Raw genomic sequence first — 19,093 nt, 5'->3', positions numbered from 1 at the left:
TCCTGGCATAGGGGTAGCGCGTCTTCCCCGTGATCTGGGCGTCCTAGTTTCGAGTCCCGGTTTGGGCATGATTTTTCTTCTGTTGTTCTATCTGTGAGATGTGTGAATGTGCCCCCTGTAAAATGGGGTTGTGCAAGCGAATGATGCGTGAGTGGCAGAGTCGTGTTCTTGGCCCTCGTTGGCGCTACTATAAAAACAGGAGATGCTCCCCCTCCGGCTTAAAATTGCTGTCTTCGTAACAGCGGACTAGTCCATGGCAAGTGCCATAAGAAACAACAACAACAGGCCTCAGATTATATGATAAAGTAGAAAAATAACAACTAAAAAATATTCGATGAAAACTGGAAATATAGTTTTTTCGCATTTTATAGCTCGAAAATATATTTAGGATACATCTTGCTGTTTCGCCAGTGATACTTAGTTCGTTCTGAGCTGATTATAGACAGTTTTGTGAAAGCGTATACGTAATCAAATATTTTCGAAACAAAGCATAATTTGAATTATATTGTTACACATTTTTTTGTGCATATATATAACTTATCCGGCCAAAAATTAAAAAAATAATAATAATAACTTCGCAGTTAATGGCTTACAGTGAAGAGATAACAAAGACGCATCTAATGAGGTCGGTAGTCCGAATCACAAACGCTAGTTGTGGCAACGAATACATTAATCCTTTGCACTTGGATGTCTTCTCTCCAGTACCATTCAAGACGGTGCTTTATTTTGATGTTTTATTTTTTAATTCTTATTGTTAAAAATACCTACAGAGTGGTAAGAAAACGTATGTTGATTTTTCGAGGAAATTCAATTTAAAACTATTATATCTATTTATTTTTCCGAGTAATAAATAAGTGCTTGTATTGCTCAAGACATGCATAATCTAGATCGCATAATCTAGATCAATGATTATGCATACAATTAATTTTCTGGGTGCAAAGAGTTAATCATAACAAACATTCAAGGAGAAATTAGAATTAACACATTATTTTTATTCATAACTTTTTAGTGTTAGATTTATGCTTTTCTTTTTATTTGGGTCAAAATTTAAGTCATTCAAAGACTTATATTTACGTTTATATTTCACTTTTCCACAAAGCTCCTTCAGCACCTCCAACCGACGTTGCTGTCATTGCAACTGGCCCCACAAGTGTCTCCATCACGTGGAAGGTAAATATTACTGATTTACTCGATTGAATTTTATTTAGTCATTGTCATATTGCATATATTCGATGAATTACATATATGTTACTTCATTATTTATATTCTATCATTATATAATACTTCTGTATTGAGATTATATATTACTTCTACGATAATACATTATATAATACTTCTACCACCATAGGCCAAATGATTATTTTCCTGTTGTCATTTCAATATATCATCCAAATTTCGGTAAATATGGTGTATAAAGTTGCAATTATAATCCTAAATTTGTAATGCCGCTTTTTCAAAATGTCTTCTCTTACATCAAATAACAAACATAAAACTGATTTAATTATCTCGTGTAGGGTCGTAATTTATAAATGTTGAAGTTTTTTTTTTTTATTACACTTCATTTTTCCTTTAGATTCAGTTTAGTTATATTAACCTTCTGTTTTAAAGCAACACTAGGGCTATTTTGGGAAGAACCTCGTCATTTTGAACCGCACTCAGATGACGAGGACTGTACTTGAGATGCCCCCCCCCTCTCCAAACTTCCACGTCACACCAGCGGGGGTCGTTCGGCCCCAACGAATTTATAAGGCACCGAACCCACTTACATAACGTCAATGAGGTCTCGAACTTGAGGCCCTCTGGTTCCAAAATCGGGACCTTACCACCAGGCGACAGCGGCCCCTATTTTCACTTTAGAAAATTGCCATTTCTTCTCTTTTCCTTCTTTCTTCCCTTGCAATTTGCCCTTGTTTTTTTTTTTTTGTTTTTTTCTCCAAAAGATGTGTTATGCATATTGACATATGTTCATTGATTCGTTTGCTTGTTTTATCGTCGAGAGGTAAGAGTGACTATAAGAGCCAAAAGGCCGATTGCGAGATGAAAATATAGTTTAAAAATTTATATGCGAGGACATTTTTTTTAAAGAAATTATTATGCAAGTAATGTACATAAAAGCCCATTATTTGAACTGTTAATAACCCCGACATTGTGGAAAGATCCTTGAATGCATCTCACATAAGGATCTAAGGATCCCATTTCATTTCTTTTTGAATTCTTTTAATTTTCTAATCGTTTCTTTCTTTCTTTTTTTTTTTAATCCTTTTTCTTTTCTACTCTTTTTTTCTTTCAGTTGAAGCTGATCGCACATATAAATTCATCACATTTGAAACCCGATAATGTACTTTAAATTTGATTGCTAAGTAAATGCCTCTTTAGAAATAAAGAATTGCCTGTATATCTTCCTAAATGTTTGACCATGTTTCAAAATCTCAAGATTCAATACAAAAAAAACTGAATGTCTGAATACATCATTCATAGTGATTTAGAATTTTGATGATAAAGCTGCGCGACTTCTATATATAAAAGTCAATTTAATTTAGCATTCATTTTAACACATACTAGCATTTAATGAACTCGCCTCTCAGAAATTTTCATTGAGCGTTAACAACGGATTATGATTGCATTATTAATGTTTTTTTCTTCTGTTCAGTATTTATTCATGTAACACAAAATGTATAGTAAAGTAAGATACAATTGTAATTACATATAGGAAAGTCAACAAGTATATTATAGTTGTAATTATGTATTGCATAACTATATTTGCTATCGATCAAAAAAATCTTGAGAAAAAGGCTCAACTTTGACTTAAATCAATTTAAAAGATGTTTAGTTTTTAATGCCACCCAATGGCTATTTTGGAACGGACGTCGTAAATTTGGGAACGCTGTCAGGTGACGAGAACGACTCCTAAACTGGCACCGCTTCTCCAAATTTACATAACACATTGGCGGAAATATATTTGGCCCAGACGGATTTAATATGCACCAGACCTGCTTACATGACAATTTTTCGATAAGCTCGGGTCTCGAAGCTTAAAAGGACAATTTTTAGTATATTTTTAATTTAAAAATTATGATGTGATGAAGTTTTACGAAACTGATAAGGCATTATTTTCCAGCGAACAATAAAAATATCTTTTTAATCTAAACAGTCTCGTATTTCCTGTGTGGTAAAAATATTAAGAGTTTCGCGGCATAGATACTACTGTTTGATGAATGGCGTTATCTATTGAATTTAAAAACTATTTTACAAAAAGGTGCCATCTCATATATTTTAGTGATTATTTTTTCGTTCCTTGTTAAAAATAATGACAAGCTTGAAACATTACATCAAGCAGTCTCTTTACAAATAATAAAAATGAAGGGCTCGTGTGTTTTGGCGCTCGTCACAGGCCAGGTCATTTGATACGCAGTTGCCGAATTTGGCACATGTATACTTTCAAGGTTGCAAATGGGGATCTTAGAGCGATTTTTTTTTAAATGTTGCTGAATTTTAGCTTTTTTCTTCAATAACTTCCAAAAATATTATTGCGCAAAAATACATTTTACACCGTTTCAAAATTTAAACATTGTCTTTTTAAAGATATGAATTTAAAAAGAGACGTTGTTTTGAAATAAACATTGTGAGAGTGTTTCTTGAATGTTGCCAATTTTTTAAAAAAATATTTTTTACTAAATTTCCTACAATGAATTACATTGTTGCTCTGACGCTCACCTCGCTTTCATAGTTTTGCTGAATGTATAACAGAATGACCCCCCCCCCTTTGTTGAAAGCTAAAGTAGAATTATTATGCTTAAAATCTGTGTAATTGACAAGATGAATTAAAAATCTGTAGTTACTATATCGCGAAATGTAGAACATAGTTGAACCGCAAATTTGCATTTTTAATTGCACCATGATGTCATGGCCACGGTTTCCATCCACGACATAATGAACAGAACGTATATAAAAAAAATTAAAATAACAGGGTTTTAATACATGGCAGTTTGACGAAATCATGGACATGAAGTGATATTTAAACGATTTAACTGAAATTTAATATAACCAATATCCCCAGCGAACCAGTTGACCGCCAAAGGCGAATAATTGGAAATAAAATAAACATAGCGAGCTTGCAAGCTAATAGTGAATTATTCAGTTGAAATAAATACATAATGAAGAAAAGTTTTCTAAAATGTGACATATATTTCTTGTGTATATATCTGTAAATAAGAATTAATTAATTTATTTTAAAATCCGAAATTATAAAGTTTATTTCTTTCAAATACATTGATATTGATTTATCACAGAATTAATCTTTTCAAACAAATTTTTTTCGTACGATTGTAATTTTTATCTGTACGGCTGACATTCAAGAGTAAGGGAAAGCCGCCGCCATATTTATAATATGCCGCGACACCCAGCATTCCGAAACCAGAACCTTTCACCCAAACAACACCTATTGAGACTCTCTGACGCCTGTTCACTTCAACCCTCAGCTAGAGTACGCACAGCCAGCTGGTACCGACCACATGCTTTATTGATTTTTTTGCCTCATTCACTCTTTCCGGTCTTCTTGGCGCGACGGGAAAGTCCCTTGGCGTGATCTCGCCAAAAATATTGACCGCTATTCGGCTGCTTTTGTAAACAGTTTTTGCCTTGTTTTATTTAGATAAAGCCCAGCCACCTCTTGAGCAATTTAACAAAATATTTATCTTTGTATTAGATACTGATTTCGCGACGAGTGACACTTGTTTCCAGCAGCAAGTGTATGGAACATATGGGTTATGGTTGCCAAAATTCGTTCCCCTTCGGGTAGGGAAAATGTGCGAAAGGAGGACTACATCTGCCGATGCAATCAACGAAAAACCAGTGTCAGATGAAAAACTTAAGCTGCGGTTTTGAAGAAAAAAAAGAAGGCCGCATTATAAATAAGAATTGCTGAGGAATGCTGACGTAGAATGAAGTTCCACAAGTCATTTATTTATCAGATTATTTTCGCAGATTTGCAATATGCAGGAAAATATTTAAATCAGAAATTTCATTTCTCTAATCTTCTTGTGTTTCCAGTTTCTTAAACATTGCAATTCTTCTTTTATATATATATTTGAAATGTAGTTTATTTGAAATTACAAAATTAATAATTGTGATATAAAATTTATCTTTCAGTCTTGAGCAGATGAATTCGATTATACATTGTTATATTACATTTTATAAGCACAGGATTTATTTACTGATGACTGATTTGTAATCCAAAGTGCATTTTTTAAGATTTCTATCTAAAACGACTTCTCACTTTGAAAGTAATTTCATTTCTTTTGGTAACTATTTTTTTTTAATTTTCAATTTTCAAAAAGAATATGAACATAACATATGAATAAGAATTAAATTGAATTTCCTTTCGCAGCTTTTAACAGTGGAAATAAAATTTGCAATTAATAATGTAGATACATTGAAACGATTTGAATTTATTTAAATAAAGAAAAGTATTATTGCTAATTATGCTTGATAATGTTTTTCTGAGGCAAAGAGTAGAGAAGAAAATGGTATAACTCTATAAGTATCAGTGGAAAAATTACTATTTTAGATTTAATTATAGTATAAACAGTAATACTTTGAGAAGTTTCAAAAGATAAACGTCAAACATTTCATCTCACTACATTTAAAATTAAAATTTAGTTTTCAAAACAAAATATTTAATTAAAATTTAAAAAATAAATTACTCTGCGATGCCCATTTGCATTTTTTAAAGTATATTTTTGCTAATTTTGCATCCCTAACATTTTACCATGTAGAGTACTGGCAGACGGACATGCACACACAAGCACACATTCGCTTTCTTTGTTAATAAAAATTTTGGCATCAGCAAAGCAATGACACACTAAATGGGATTTCCGAATATGCATTTGATGAGAAGGGGTGGGGGAGAAGATATGCAACAAGACTAATCCCATTTGGATCAATGCCAGGATTCGATTTAGTCCCCTCTGAGCGTGGAAGAAAAGAAATTATTGATCGAATGATAGACGTTCCGTGGAAGCTTTTCATTGAATTGCGTTGTGACTAGCAATGTTTGAGCTTCAAATAGTGCTTTTTAATATTTGGATATATTAACATGATAAAAAATTATCAATATTAAATGACATAAAGCAGTTATTAATGAATCTCTTTAAGAGGCCATATCTGAATAATCCTTTACATAGATAGCATTTGAAAAATGTACATGATAACCTGAGAAGAAAATGTCGTGAAAATATACTAGCTAGTAGAATTTTAGTCTAAATGCTATAAATGGTCATTTTTTTTTAAGATACAGCAATCCAAAATGTACAAACATATAGTGTTTAAATATCGCGCATAAACAGATAATTTTATTTTATATGGGTTATTCTGCTTTTTCCCATAGTGCATTGAAATTTAAAGTGATTTTATTACTTACCAAAGGCTGAAGTAGTGCCGAATTTCATTATAATTGATACATGACATTTAAATGTCAAGGCCACTTTTGCATTGTGTAACTATGGGAATTTAGATTTTAAATAGTTCTTTTCGAGATTTTATTTAGATATATTTTCAGTGTATAAGAGAAAGTAAAAATTATAAAGGCACTTTTATAAAAAGTGGTAATGAAATGGCTGCTAGATAAGAAAATTTTAACAACTTTTTAATGGAATGATCATAAAGTTAGTTTCGCTTCCATGTAGGTGGTCCATTTAATAAAAGTAAAAAAAAAAAAAAAAAAAATCACCCTATGCCCAATTTTTTTGTATTGGTACTATGTAAAAATTTGAAAAGAAATATGGCGCTTCGAGTTTTTTCCTTCCAATTGATGTGAAGTTAAATAGTCAATTGCTTCAAAACGACTTCAATGAATGACAATTAAAATTAACTGTACGAGATCCACGCATATGAATGAGTTCAATGAACTAGATAACTCCGAAACTTTGGAGTAACTATGGCGAGGTAGGCAGGACAAATGCCCTAGGCTCCATTACCAGGGGGCGCAAAAGTGTGGGATAAGAAGTATTTTTTTAGCTCGCATTCCTCCCAACTAGAATAAAACTTTTTAAAAACAAAAAGAAAGATATTTTTTCTCATTTTAATATTTCTATATACTTTGTTACTTCGATTTTCCTAAATTCAAATCAGTATTTCAGTCCTGTAAGAAAACATGCATGAGCTGTTATAAACATTTCAAAATACATACTTTTTTGGTTAATATACAGATATATCTCCATAACAGAAGGTCAACGTGAAATATAAATATGATCAGAAGATCATACTTTTTTATACCAAGTATAGTACATATAACTAAACTATAGACAGTAGAACGTTAAATACAGATGACCTTTTCATCTAAACAGCTCCTTAGTAATAAATCATAATATATATATTTAATTGTTTCTAAAGTTTTTAATGAAATTTTGCTATTGTTGCTCTGGAAATATTTGATATATTAACAGTTTAAACTGCTAAAGAAATTATTTAAATAAAAAAATGTGAACATTTAATCTTGCGAAAGTTTTGATATATTAAGAAAAATATAAGCTCAATATATATTCCATTGACCTCATCCGGCTCGGAATAAGCTTCCTGAAGGCCCTTGCCCTGCTGTTTTTGGACTCTCTCTAAATAATAACATATCCATTTTGATATATCAATTATTACGTATTAAATTTCAAATGCTTTTGTGTGCTTTAACTATCGTTTTGTTAATATACGTCTTTATAACTGTTATATTATTTATTTTTTATAAATTATTTAATTGATCTGTTTGAATAATTGAGATTTATTGACCAGCTGCTAGGTCACATTCATTTAGGTATATTTTATATATATATAGTTAACAACTCCTTCCTCCGTCATAATATTTTTTAGGGAAGGGGGATATAAGGATCGTAGTTTTAAAAAAATAGGACGGGGCGTACTTTTGATATTTGCCCTGGGCGCCATTTTATGTTGATACGTCTCTGCCCCGAAAGTGTTTACTTTGATTGTTTTCAGAAGTAATCAATATATTTAAGCAGAATTTATTTTTTAAACATCAATTATCGATATTTTGTGTGATATTTTGTTTCATACTACTTCTTATAGTTAGTTTGTTACTCTAACAAATATAATGATGGGTTGATTTTTAATTATTTAGCTAATAATAACATAATTAATTGATCACTGAATATATATCTCTTTTCCAGGCCCCTCCTCGTGAACACTGGAATGGTCGTCTGCTGGGCTACTACGTGGGCTACAAACGCCACCAGTCCATGGAGCCTTATGCCTACCATACCGTGCCTGCTGGACGATCCACTCATGCGGATTACAGACTGACCAGGCTTCAGAAAGCCACCAGGTATTCGATCATCGTCAAGGCGTTTAACTCAGTTGGCTCAAATCCAGAATCTCATGAACTGCTCGTCGAGACCTCCGACAAAGGTACGATTTTTGCATTTTTAAAAAAATTTATCTAGATTTTTCCTGGTGGAAGATACTGTGAATAGTTGAAATATGGCTGGATGTGATCATCAATTGCAATAATTTGAGACATTTTGTAACTATCAAAAAGAACAAAAATGTTTGTCGCTTAAAGCTTATTCATTTCCTTTGACAATTTTTGTTATATTTGACTTAGTGGATCACTATTTTATCAATTTGCTTGTTATCAAATAACGTATATGGAGTACAATCTCGAATATCCTCAAATGCTTTCGTATTATCCTGCCTAATTTTTTATTTTATTTTAATCAATGTTGTCAAAGCAAGGCGCTGCATTGACAACATTGCCAAGGCATTGGAGGCAACATTGCAAGGCATTGCTACGATCCTTCTACGCGTCATGTGCAAAATACATGACAAGAAATACTGTCATTGTTTCGTCAATGGGCCTCGATTTTTGCCACTGTTCCTGATTATAACTGCGCAATACGTATAGTATTCGTAAATTCACATTCTACGTGGTTTGAGATAAATGGCGGGTTTAGTATTGAATAAGAAAATATCGTTTTATAAAAATGAGGTTTCGTATAAAGATTTTGCCTTCTGGTAATGGTGGGTAAAGAAATGAGTTCATAGAATCTGGCTTTTTTTACTATCCGACTTTTTTATTATCCGGTCTGCCCCGGATACTCAGGAGTGTACTGTAGGCGAATGTAGATCTTCATGAAAATACAGATCTTTTTGCAATAAGCAGCCATTACTATGCAAGAACAAATGTTTTCCCAGAGATACTTTACATTTTTACTTATTACTATGAGTGACATGTGAGTAGTATTTAGCTGGTTCAGTTTATTTGAGGTATATGCAATTACATGAAAGAAATCGGCATTTGATGAGTAATTTCTGATAAAATATCCGAAATACTGAATTTTTTGTTAAGAATATATGCATATTTATTTTCTAATCGGTTTCGTTGCAGAGATGTCGCAAATCTTGTGTCTCATTAAAGTGAGTTTGAAAATCTTTTTTTTTTTTTTTTCATAGCTTTTAAAAATAGTTCAATTTCATCAACAACTTTATATGTCTAATGATTTGGCCCTTTTCTTGAAGACTAGACATTGTCGTACCAGAAATATTTTGAGCTTGATTGTACTTTTCCGAACTGATATCGATATTTTAATCAGTTCTCAAGTGGAAATATAAAAATTTCATATTAAGTTTATAGCTGTATACACCTTGTCTAATTTCAGTATGGTTTTTGAAATTTTGTAAGGAGACATGGAAATTTATCTAAAATGAAAGAATCCTTAATAATATCATTATAAAGTAAGCGTTTTTGTTAGACATGTTCGAGTTAGGCCAAACCCTTCGACTTATTCGCATTTGTCTTGTGGCTAAAACAGAGAAACATCTTCTTTGGTGACTAACCGGTTCGCTGGGGATATCGGTTATCTTTCATTTCAAATTGTTTAGATGTAATTTCATATTCTTGATACCGTGAAATTGTCTGACATTAAGGCCTTGTCATTTTGATTGTCTTATAAATATTCCCCTTATTGTCTACATAAAACTATCTAATGGAGACAGGCCCTATGACATCATAGCCCTATAATGAAGTAAAAACGTGGTTCGTCTAGCATATAAATTTCGCGGCATTGTAACTTCACTTCTTTATCCGTCTCGTAAATTACATAAATATTAAATCTTTCTTTTTCGACTCATGTGACCAGATAGTTGATGAAGCAGTGACAACGATTTGATCTTCAAGACAAGAATATTATTTATCTATTATTGTATTATTGGAAATTAAGTAAAAAGAAATTGCCAAAATTTTGCACAATTATTAAATTGATATCATAAAAAATTATTATATTTTGAAACGGTGTAAAATTCATTTTTGTACATCAACGGTCTAGTGATAGGGGTCGGCAATCTGTGGCTCACGAGCGGCATGTACCTCTTTTGATGTAAAGTTGCGGCTCTCCAGTTCCATACGAAAAATTAATAATTTATTATCAAAACCCTTAAAAAATAAGAAAATATATTTTTAAATACCTAATCTCTCAACAGCTTCTATCAACATAATCGTTAATTACAAATCGCCACGCTTAACATGACTGTAATCAGATCGTGGAGAAGATATAGCAAATATTGGGCAAAAATGCCTGGAAGACAATGGAATCGACATAAATAAAGTCGTTTCTATAGCAAGTGATGGAGCCAGAAGTATGACAGGAATACATAGAGGGGCAACATCAATTTTTCAGAAAAAGTAAGCCACGAAATTCTAACATTTCACTGCATAATTCATCAAGAAGCGCTTTGTGCCCAAACATTTCCTGCCGAAATAGTTGAGGTCACGAATTTGGTAATTAAGATTATTAACAGCATCTTGGCAAAAGCACTCTACCATCGCCAGTTTAAACATTTCCTTGAAGAAATAGATAGCCACTTTTCTGACCTGCACAATTAAGTGCGATGACTTTCCAGAGGTAACGTATTGCAACGTTTTGCTTTGTGTTTGAGTGAAATAAAAATATTGAACATCCCGATTTGGAAGAAGACAAATGGTTGCAAAAATTCAACTTCATGGTAGGTACCGCAATGAAACTAAATAAACTAAATCTAAAACTGCAAGGAAAGGGCAACCCAGCCTACGCCTTCCTTGAAGAAGTAGTTTGTTTGGGAAAAAAAATCCCTTCTTTTTGTTGAAGACATGGAGAGCGGTAAATTACTTCATTTTAAAAATCTGAAGCAATATCGCGATGAGACCAATGCAACTATTGACACGAATGACTTCAGCATAACTTTAAAAACATGAAGGATCGATTCACTGAGAGATGCGAGCAATTCAAAATAAACAAAAGTACTCTCGAGTTCACAGTAAATCCTCTCAACATAAATACAAACGAGATCAACGTTGAGCCATTTGGAATGGACGCTGGATCGCTTCAAATGCCATTGCTAGATTTGAAAACCAAAGATTTGTGGAGTAGAGCAAAGCTGAAAGAGTTGGAGGTCCGGAAATGCATGCACATAGCGCAGCAGAAGTGAACAGCTCTAAAAGAAATTCTGCGAGTTGAGGCCCTCAAATTCGACGCATGGAATTTTTCTTCTAGAATGCTACAGTGAGGTGAAGAAGTTGGCATATGGAGTGCTGACGATCTTCGTGTGAGCAAGTATTCTCTTGCATTAATATAATAAAAGGTAAATTTAGAAGTCAACAAACAAATAATAGACTAGACTCTAGTCTATAGCGAGCCAATATACATGCACACACGCGCGCGCGCACACATACAGTTTATTTTTATTATTGTTAAACATTGTTCACGGGTTCGTTTTTTAAATTAAATCTAAGGACTGTTGTTAAATGAATGAGAATTATATAAACGGTTATTTTTTTCATTTTTTTTTTTTTTTTCATTTTAAAGCATGTTACATTATTATTACATCATCATCATACTGCATAAAGATCTATACTAAATTAATCTTGTGTATGCGTGTGGTTTTTTTCATCATGTAAATAATTTAGTATTCACTGTTTTCATGATTTGCAGATAGCCTGAAACCACCCCACCTCTACGTATCCGAGACGAGCGACACGACAGCTCTGCTCGAGTGGGAACATCCTCGGGATCTCCCAGAGAATGTCTTTACACGTAAATGAATGTTTTACATTTCAAATTCTCTATAGTGAAGGATATGAAACATTGAACATCTTTTTTTTTATTTATTTATTGCTTTATATTTCTGTTGGTTGATTTGTTTGATACATCTCGACGTTTTTTCTAGTAACTAATCTGAGTAACGGAAAATCAGACTTTATATTTCTGAAATATTACATATTAATTCATACATACTTTAATTATCTAATAATCTTGTATAAATTTATTTATTTAGTTATTAGTCACTTTGCGAAAAGGAAAAGAAAAAAAAAATGTCAAGATGGACAAATCCAGGATGTTTCAGATAACTTGAAAAATCCTGGATTTTGCCTTGTCTCTGTGTTGCAATGCGAAATGTCCCCATGAGCCAAAATGAATAAAATAATAAAATAAAGAAATCGTCAAAAAAAGAAAATTCGAAATATTGCATAATGTGGCCATGATCAAATTCAAAACAACTCTTGACTTCATCCTATTTTTCATTGTTATTGATGAAAACTAATTAAGGAAACCGTCTTAATTAAATTGTCACATTAAAGTGTATCAAATAATTGCAATAACTAATTTTTATATCGCATTAAATACTTCGTTAGTATTCTTTATTTTTTCTTCGTAAATTCGGTTTTAAAAAAGTCTGTCACTAATACAAACCGCAAAATGGAGGATATATAGAATACATATTCTGTATATTGTGTGAAAGTATTTAACTAAATTTCTTGACTTGAAAAAAACAATTGCTTTAAAATTTAATTAATAACAATATAGAATTAGATCATCACTTATTAAATAAAACATTATTATTTTTTATATATTTTTTGTGTAGTTGAAATTGCACGTTTTCTTGGAATTTTTCTTATACTACTATATAATTTTTTTTCAGAAACATTGGGTTTTTTTGTATATTCATCAAAAAATATAAAGTCAGCGATTGCGCGTTGCCATCCAAATTGCTCTTAGTCTATTTTTACTTTTTCTTATACGAAGTAATCAAAGGAGAAGTATTGTAATCGTCAAAAAATTAATATTCGAAGTTTTCGCAAATCTCCACGTTTCAAGCTCCCAAAGTTCGGTGAAAAAACAATTTTAAAATTATGTCTGTTTGTCTGTGAATATGATAAATCAAAAAAGCTTCGCGCTGGACAGATGAAACGAAATCTATAAACATTACACAATTTTTTTAGATTTTCACTAATATTTGAACAAAATTCATTCACAGAAAATCTGTTTCTCTATCCGAACACAGGTGGACACGGCAACCACAAAATGAGAAAGGCTAGATAAATAAAATTTAATATGCAGATTTAACATCTCACGTATAGCATAGTATCTAATCCGTCCAGGATTTCACCTTTTATCTCTATACTTATACTAACATACGAATAGTGCGATAGCTCAAAAATGCAGTGGCTTAGTTAAATGAAATTCGCGACGGATTTAGCATCTAAAGCGTAGTTACGGGTAATTTTGTATCAATTTTTTTTATCAAATCCAGTTAGGATTTGGGCATCTAGCTGTCGATTCTTCCACATGCATGTACGCGCAATAATTTAAAAACGCAACGATGTAGACAAGTGAAATTAGGTTCACAATTTTAGCATCTGAAGTATAGATCTTTATTAGCATTTGACAACTTTTGCATGCTTGTAAACACAATAACTAAAAAAAAAAAAAAATCTTTAAAAAGTGATAATTGATACACAATTTTAACATGTAAAGTATAGATTTTCGTCAAATTTTAAACCAAATGTGTCAAAGGGTTGAATGTCTGTCGGTCTGTACTTTCACATGAAGACGCGTTAACTCAAAAAAACGGAATGACTTAAAATAAATGACATGTGTTTTGTGATCATATTATTAAAATTGCAACTCTGCGTACAATTTTAATTTCAGTAAGCCGGAAAAAAAAAAAAAAGGTATCCGAAACGCATTTTGAGTTTTCTTTAGTGTACTAAGAAGTACAAAACTCTTATGCGCAGACTATAAATCTGAGTGTTTGCCCTATCTACCCTAGAAGATAAAAGGAGGTTGTGAGATTATTTAAGCATGTGAGAAAATTTCAAGGAGACCATTCTCACTATTTGTTAATGCTATTCCATCATATACCAGTATCCTATTTACCGAGAAATACATGTAACTATTAACTTCTTAATACGAAATGCTGTTTATATAGAGATAATTTATTTCATTGACGCTTTTTTTTTTTTTCACTTTCCATAAAAATTCAAAATAGTAAATGATTTCTAATATTTATTTAATGTCCCCATCACAGATTACATGGTGTACTACCGTCCCGGTTCCGAGGGCAGCTGGCACAGCGTCCACGTTCCTGCGAAAGACAAGCGCTTCAAGCTGACCTCGCTGGAGAGCGGCACCAAGTACCAGGTCTATCTGACAGCGTACTCGGAGTCCGGGGTCAGCGATCCGAGTGACACCCTGACATTGCTCACGGAAGGTAGGCATCTTTGTACCAGAGTGCATAGTATCTTGTACTGAAATGTGTTATTTAATTTTTTTTTCTTTTCATTAGTAATGTAAAATAAATTTTTATTATGTATACTGATGACACGTATCACAAAACACATTTATTTCATTACTTTAGTTTTATAAATTGTTTAATTGGATACTTTAGTTTACATTTTTTTTTTTTTGTATAATGCTTTACATTTAATGAAATAACATATTTGTTTTGATTGTTTGCATGTCATTTATGCTTTTCTATATAACCTTAATCTATTTTTAGTTAAAAATTATCTGATATACCCAGCGTCAAGAAATGTTCATGTTTTTTGTAAATGAAAGATTTTAGGATGAAAGAAAAAAAATGGGTTCGAAGATTTTGTCGTAGTCACAAAAATTTCTATACAATCTTTGTTATAATTTGAGAAAAATTTGAACTATTCGTCGTATGCAGAAAAGTAAAAATCTATCCAATGGCAACGCAGTATCTGGTATTCTTAATGCATCTTTAAATAAACGCTTTTTAAATATTCTTTTTTATATAAAATATTATAATACACAAACATTTTCTATTGTTAATTTTCTTTATTTCAATAGTTATTCAGTTTTCTTTATCCGTGTGCCTTCTGGTTGTTCGGAGAATAAGTGATATATCTATCGATCATTAAAAGCGAATAGCCGCATTTTGAATCAGTTTTTAATCAACACGATATTTCAAAACAGTTTTAAATTTATAAATTGCTTATTAGATACGTTATCCAGTATCAAAATCTTAAAGTAAATCTTATTTAAATATCATTTATTCACATGTTTTGACTTCTTTAAATTCTTTTCATAAAAAAAAAAAGTCAACGTTATTCTGCGTAAACGACGTGAAATCAATTTTCAATGTTGCTAATGCACAAAAGAAATGTAGTTTTTAATAAATAGATATTTAATTGTTAATTATAGATCATTAAAATATTAATTATTCAATTTATCGACATTGGCACTATCATCAAAATTTATCATTCAGTTTTTGTTGGAAAAATTTGCAAAAAATGCGTTCCGTAATTTTTATTACTATAGGATAAACGCACACATAGGGCGTTTCAGTATTATTTCTGTAGATAATCTTGCTTCTAGTGCAAATTGCTATTCAGTGCATAAATACTCTTTTCGCTATAGAGCTGTAGTTAGATAATGTACTGAGATAACGAATAAATCGAGATTTGGTACCGAAATAAATATTGTCACTTATATGTTAGAGATTTTACACCAAATTTTTTAAAAATGCAAATTTAATGCCATAGTACTATTTCGAATTATAAAAAAGTTTTACTAATTTTTCTAAAAGCCGTATAAATTCTACACTTCTGAGCATTCGATCCCGATGTCAAATGCCATTGGCGGAAAATATATACACTTAATTTGCATATAAAGGCAGATAGCAATTGCAATTAGTCAAAATTTAAAATGAATTCGCTTCGGTTTATTTCATTATTTGCAAAATATTCTTACAATTTTTTTTTTCGTGCATTTGTTTCAACAATTATCCAATGCGTTTTTTGATAACTTTGCAAACATTTACATCTCGAATACTGTTTAAGGAGCGAAAGAACTCTACTTCATTTTCTGAGTATTAAGAAAGCATAGAAATTTCGATTTATAGTGCTTAATTATGAAATCGAAATATTAAAAGAATAACGTTTTGAAAGCCCTAATAAACAAAGACTGGAATCCTGAAAGATGGCAACATTTTGACACGACATGGTATTGCCAACATGGATGGATTTTTAGATAGACCTTGGATAACACTTACGTAGAACTTGTTTCAAATTAACGAAGCATAAAAAAGAATTACATTAAAGATATTTACAAAGATTTTCCTTAAAATTTATCTTCCTTTATAAAAGAAAAAATATTTATAAAACATTTTACAGCTCCGTCTACCCATATGTGTGAGTATACGTTGAATATCGAAGTAAATATGTCTTTAGCACGCTCACGAAAAAAAAGAACACTGCGTTCGAAATGCTATTTCTATATTTTTGAATATAATCATGCAGACATTTTCATAATGTCGGAACTTATTATGGAGTCAGACCTATTTTGTTAATAATAATAGTGAAACTAATAAAATTTCTGCTGCGTTGAACTCAGGAAGAGAAAAAAGTCCCTAAAGGAAATGTACAAATGATAATGAATGGTGGGAAAAGATAATTAAAGCCAATCGTAGAATACGATTTCCTTTTCCTTTTAGTAAAACCATTTGGGAATATTTATAAAAGTGACTAATTTTTAATGTAAATTTTTGAATGCACTTTTGGGGAACAAAATTTTTCATTTATAATGATTTAATGCTTTAAACAAAGAAACAAACGAAAATGCTGTTTCAATTCTCTCTAAGACACGAAAATGTAATGCTCAAACATCAGGTACTTGCATTCAGTGAAAGCGTGCCCTCCTAATGATGACAACTCATATCCTGTCTACATCTAAGAAAACTAGAAACAAAAGATCCTCGACCGAAAAAAAAAGGACATTTCCTTTCCTGTCATCTACGACATCATTGCCATCAGTATTAAAGGGTTGCTGTTCATGCGGTCAGTGACGTATGCGAGTTTCAGATTCCATTATTTTGACTGCATACGCAAGGACCGAAATGAGTTCATTGTAGATGCGTTTATTTGAAATTCCTTTATTCCATATTTTTATTGGAATATTTTTTCTATATGTATAAAACGCAGTAGTGTGTTTAAAATGAATGACCAATTGTCCCGAATGAGACGAATGATTCCCATTTTAATTTGCCTCCTGTTTGAACTCAACTCGATCATGAGTTTTTGTTATAATTAAATAATACATATTGATTTTTTTTCAAAATATAATCTGATTCAATTAAAAAAAAAACCTTTTTGGTAAATTTTCCATCCTAATTTCTTCTATTACGTAAATCATAGTCACTCTCTTTTGATGGATAATCCTGCTTTCATATCGCAATTATTTTGCTATTGTTGTTAAATTATATTTACACTATATAAAATGGAGATTACACTATATAATTACACTATATAAAATGGAGAAGATCCCAGCGTTCCTAGCTTGCAATGTATTGCTCCGATTTAAAGTACATTTCTTTAGTATATCTCTCTGTCTACTTACTGGATTAGATACAAAAGATTCAATCGCTTTAGAAAATATTTTATATTTCAATTCCATGTTCCGTATTGACAAAAAATAAAGAAATTGTATTTATTCAGGCAAAATATAATTTTTAATAAAAAAAATACAATTTTTTAAAATTGATTTCTATGCATACTTTAAAATTAGTAAGTTCATTTTGCATATCATATAAATTAAATTGACTTAAGCAAAATATTTGTTATATAGTAAATATTTTATAAAATCTTATATATTAAATTTCAACCTACTAAATGCTCATTATGTTTATCTGTATTGATAAAAAGACCAGTATTACATTTTAACTTGTTCAAGTCGATCTTTATATTTTCATTTTGTTTGTATCATATAATACGCTGGCTTGAGCATCGAATTATTTATGTATTGATGTAATATTGGAGTACTTGTAGCAATATTACCTTCAATTAATAAGAAAACATATACTTAGGCAAGTTGCAAATCTCCATTAGGCATGCAGACGTGCTTTTTTTATTATCATTATTTAAAGATTATCTATTTTTATCTTCGAGAAGTAATGTCGGTTAGTGTTTGGAGGACATGCGGTTTTTAATATCCAATGTATATATTTTTATTTACTTCTAATAAATGTTAGAAATATATTTTTTTGAAAGTATACCGTATTAGAACGAAATATCCAACAATATTGCTATGATATCTTCACGATATTGAATGACATTCAAACCATCGAACAACATCGTGGAGATATAGTACAATATCTTTTGCTAATAGGGTATACATGTTCAATCAGGAAATAAATGCGCGTGTGTGTGTTTTAATCTTTAATTATTTCATTTCATTTTTTGTAGTCAAGTATAGTAAAGCGGTATATATACGCTTTTCAACGAAAGCACTTAAAGTAACGTAAAAACGGAGAAACATATTATAGAAATTTGAATAATCAATTTTGATTACTACATTTTTAAAGCTACTGTTACATATTTATTTATGATTTGAATTTTTTTAAAAATTATTCTAATATGTTATTACATAGTATTATTAATAATAATTAAATTTTAAAATTAAAAATTTATCATAAAAATGAGAAATATCATATATCTTATCTGGAGTAATAATTATACATTTATTTTATACGATTTATGTTCATGTTAGTCAATGTTGAATTTAAAAAAGAAAGATTTAACGTGCCATTTTTCTACGAGAATGAAATGCGATATTATGAATGGAATTATAACCTTATTAAATATTTTTAATATGTTTTAAAAAATAGGTTTGATGTTTTTCAGTGAAATTCATTACGTTTTTAAAGAAAGATGGAGTATCTTCTACATATTTTTCATTTTCATCACCTCAATTAGGACAGATAATTTATTTTCAATTAATTTATCAGTTGTATATAATTATAATAACGATATCAC

The 19,093-nt window shown here is 30.9% G+C and overlaps 1 protein-coding gene across 26 annotated transcripts in view; it reads left to right on the top strand.

Moving 5' to 3' along the window:
* Positions 1-19,093, top strand: part of LOC129978905 (cell adhesion molecule DSCAML1-like) — a 139,729-nt gene that overhangs the window by 114,523 nt on the left and 6,113 nt on the right. For all 26 annotated transcript variants that reach the window (XM_056091532.1, XM_056090827.1, XM_056090708.1 and 23 more), the window contains 4 exons: positions 1,100-1,170; positions 8,175-8,412; positions 11,970-12,071; positions 14,347-14,529. In XM_056091532.1, coding sequence (XP_055947507.1) covers positions 1,100-1,170; positions 8,175-8,412; positions 11,970-12,071; positions 14,347-14,529 — 594 coding nt within the window. The remainder of the gene's footprint in view (positions 1-1,099; positions 1,171-8,174; positions 8,413-11,969; positions 12,072-14,346; positions 14,530-19,093) is intronic.

The sequence above is a fragment of the Argiope bruennichi genome, chromosome 1 (assembly GCF_947563725.1).
Source record: "Argiope bruennichi chromosome 1, qqArgBrue1.1, whole genome shotgun sequence".
NCBI lineage: Eukaryota > Metazoa > Arthropoda > Arachnida > Araneae > Araneidae > Argiope > Argiope bruennichi.
The sequence above is the reverse complement of the archived record's forward strand: the minus strand, read 5'-3'. Positions and strand labels throughout refer to the sequence as shown.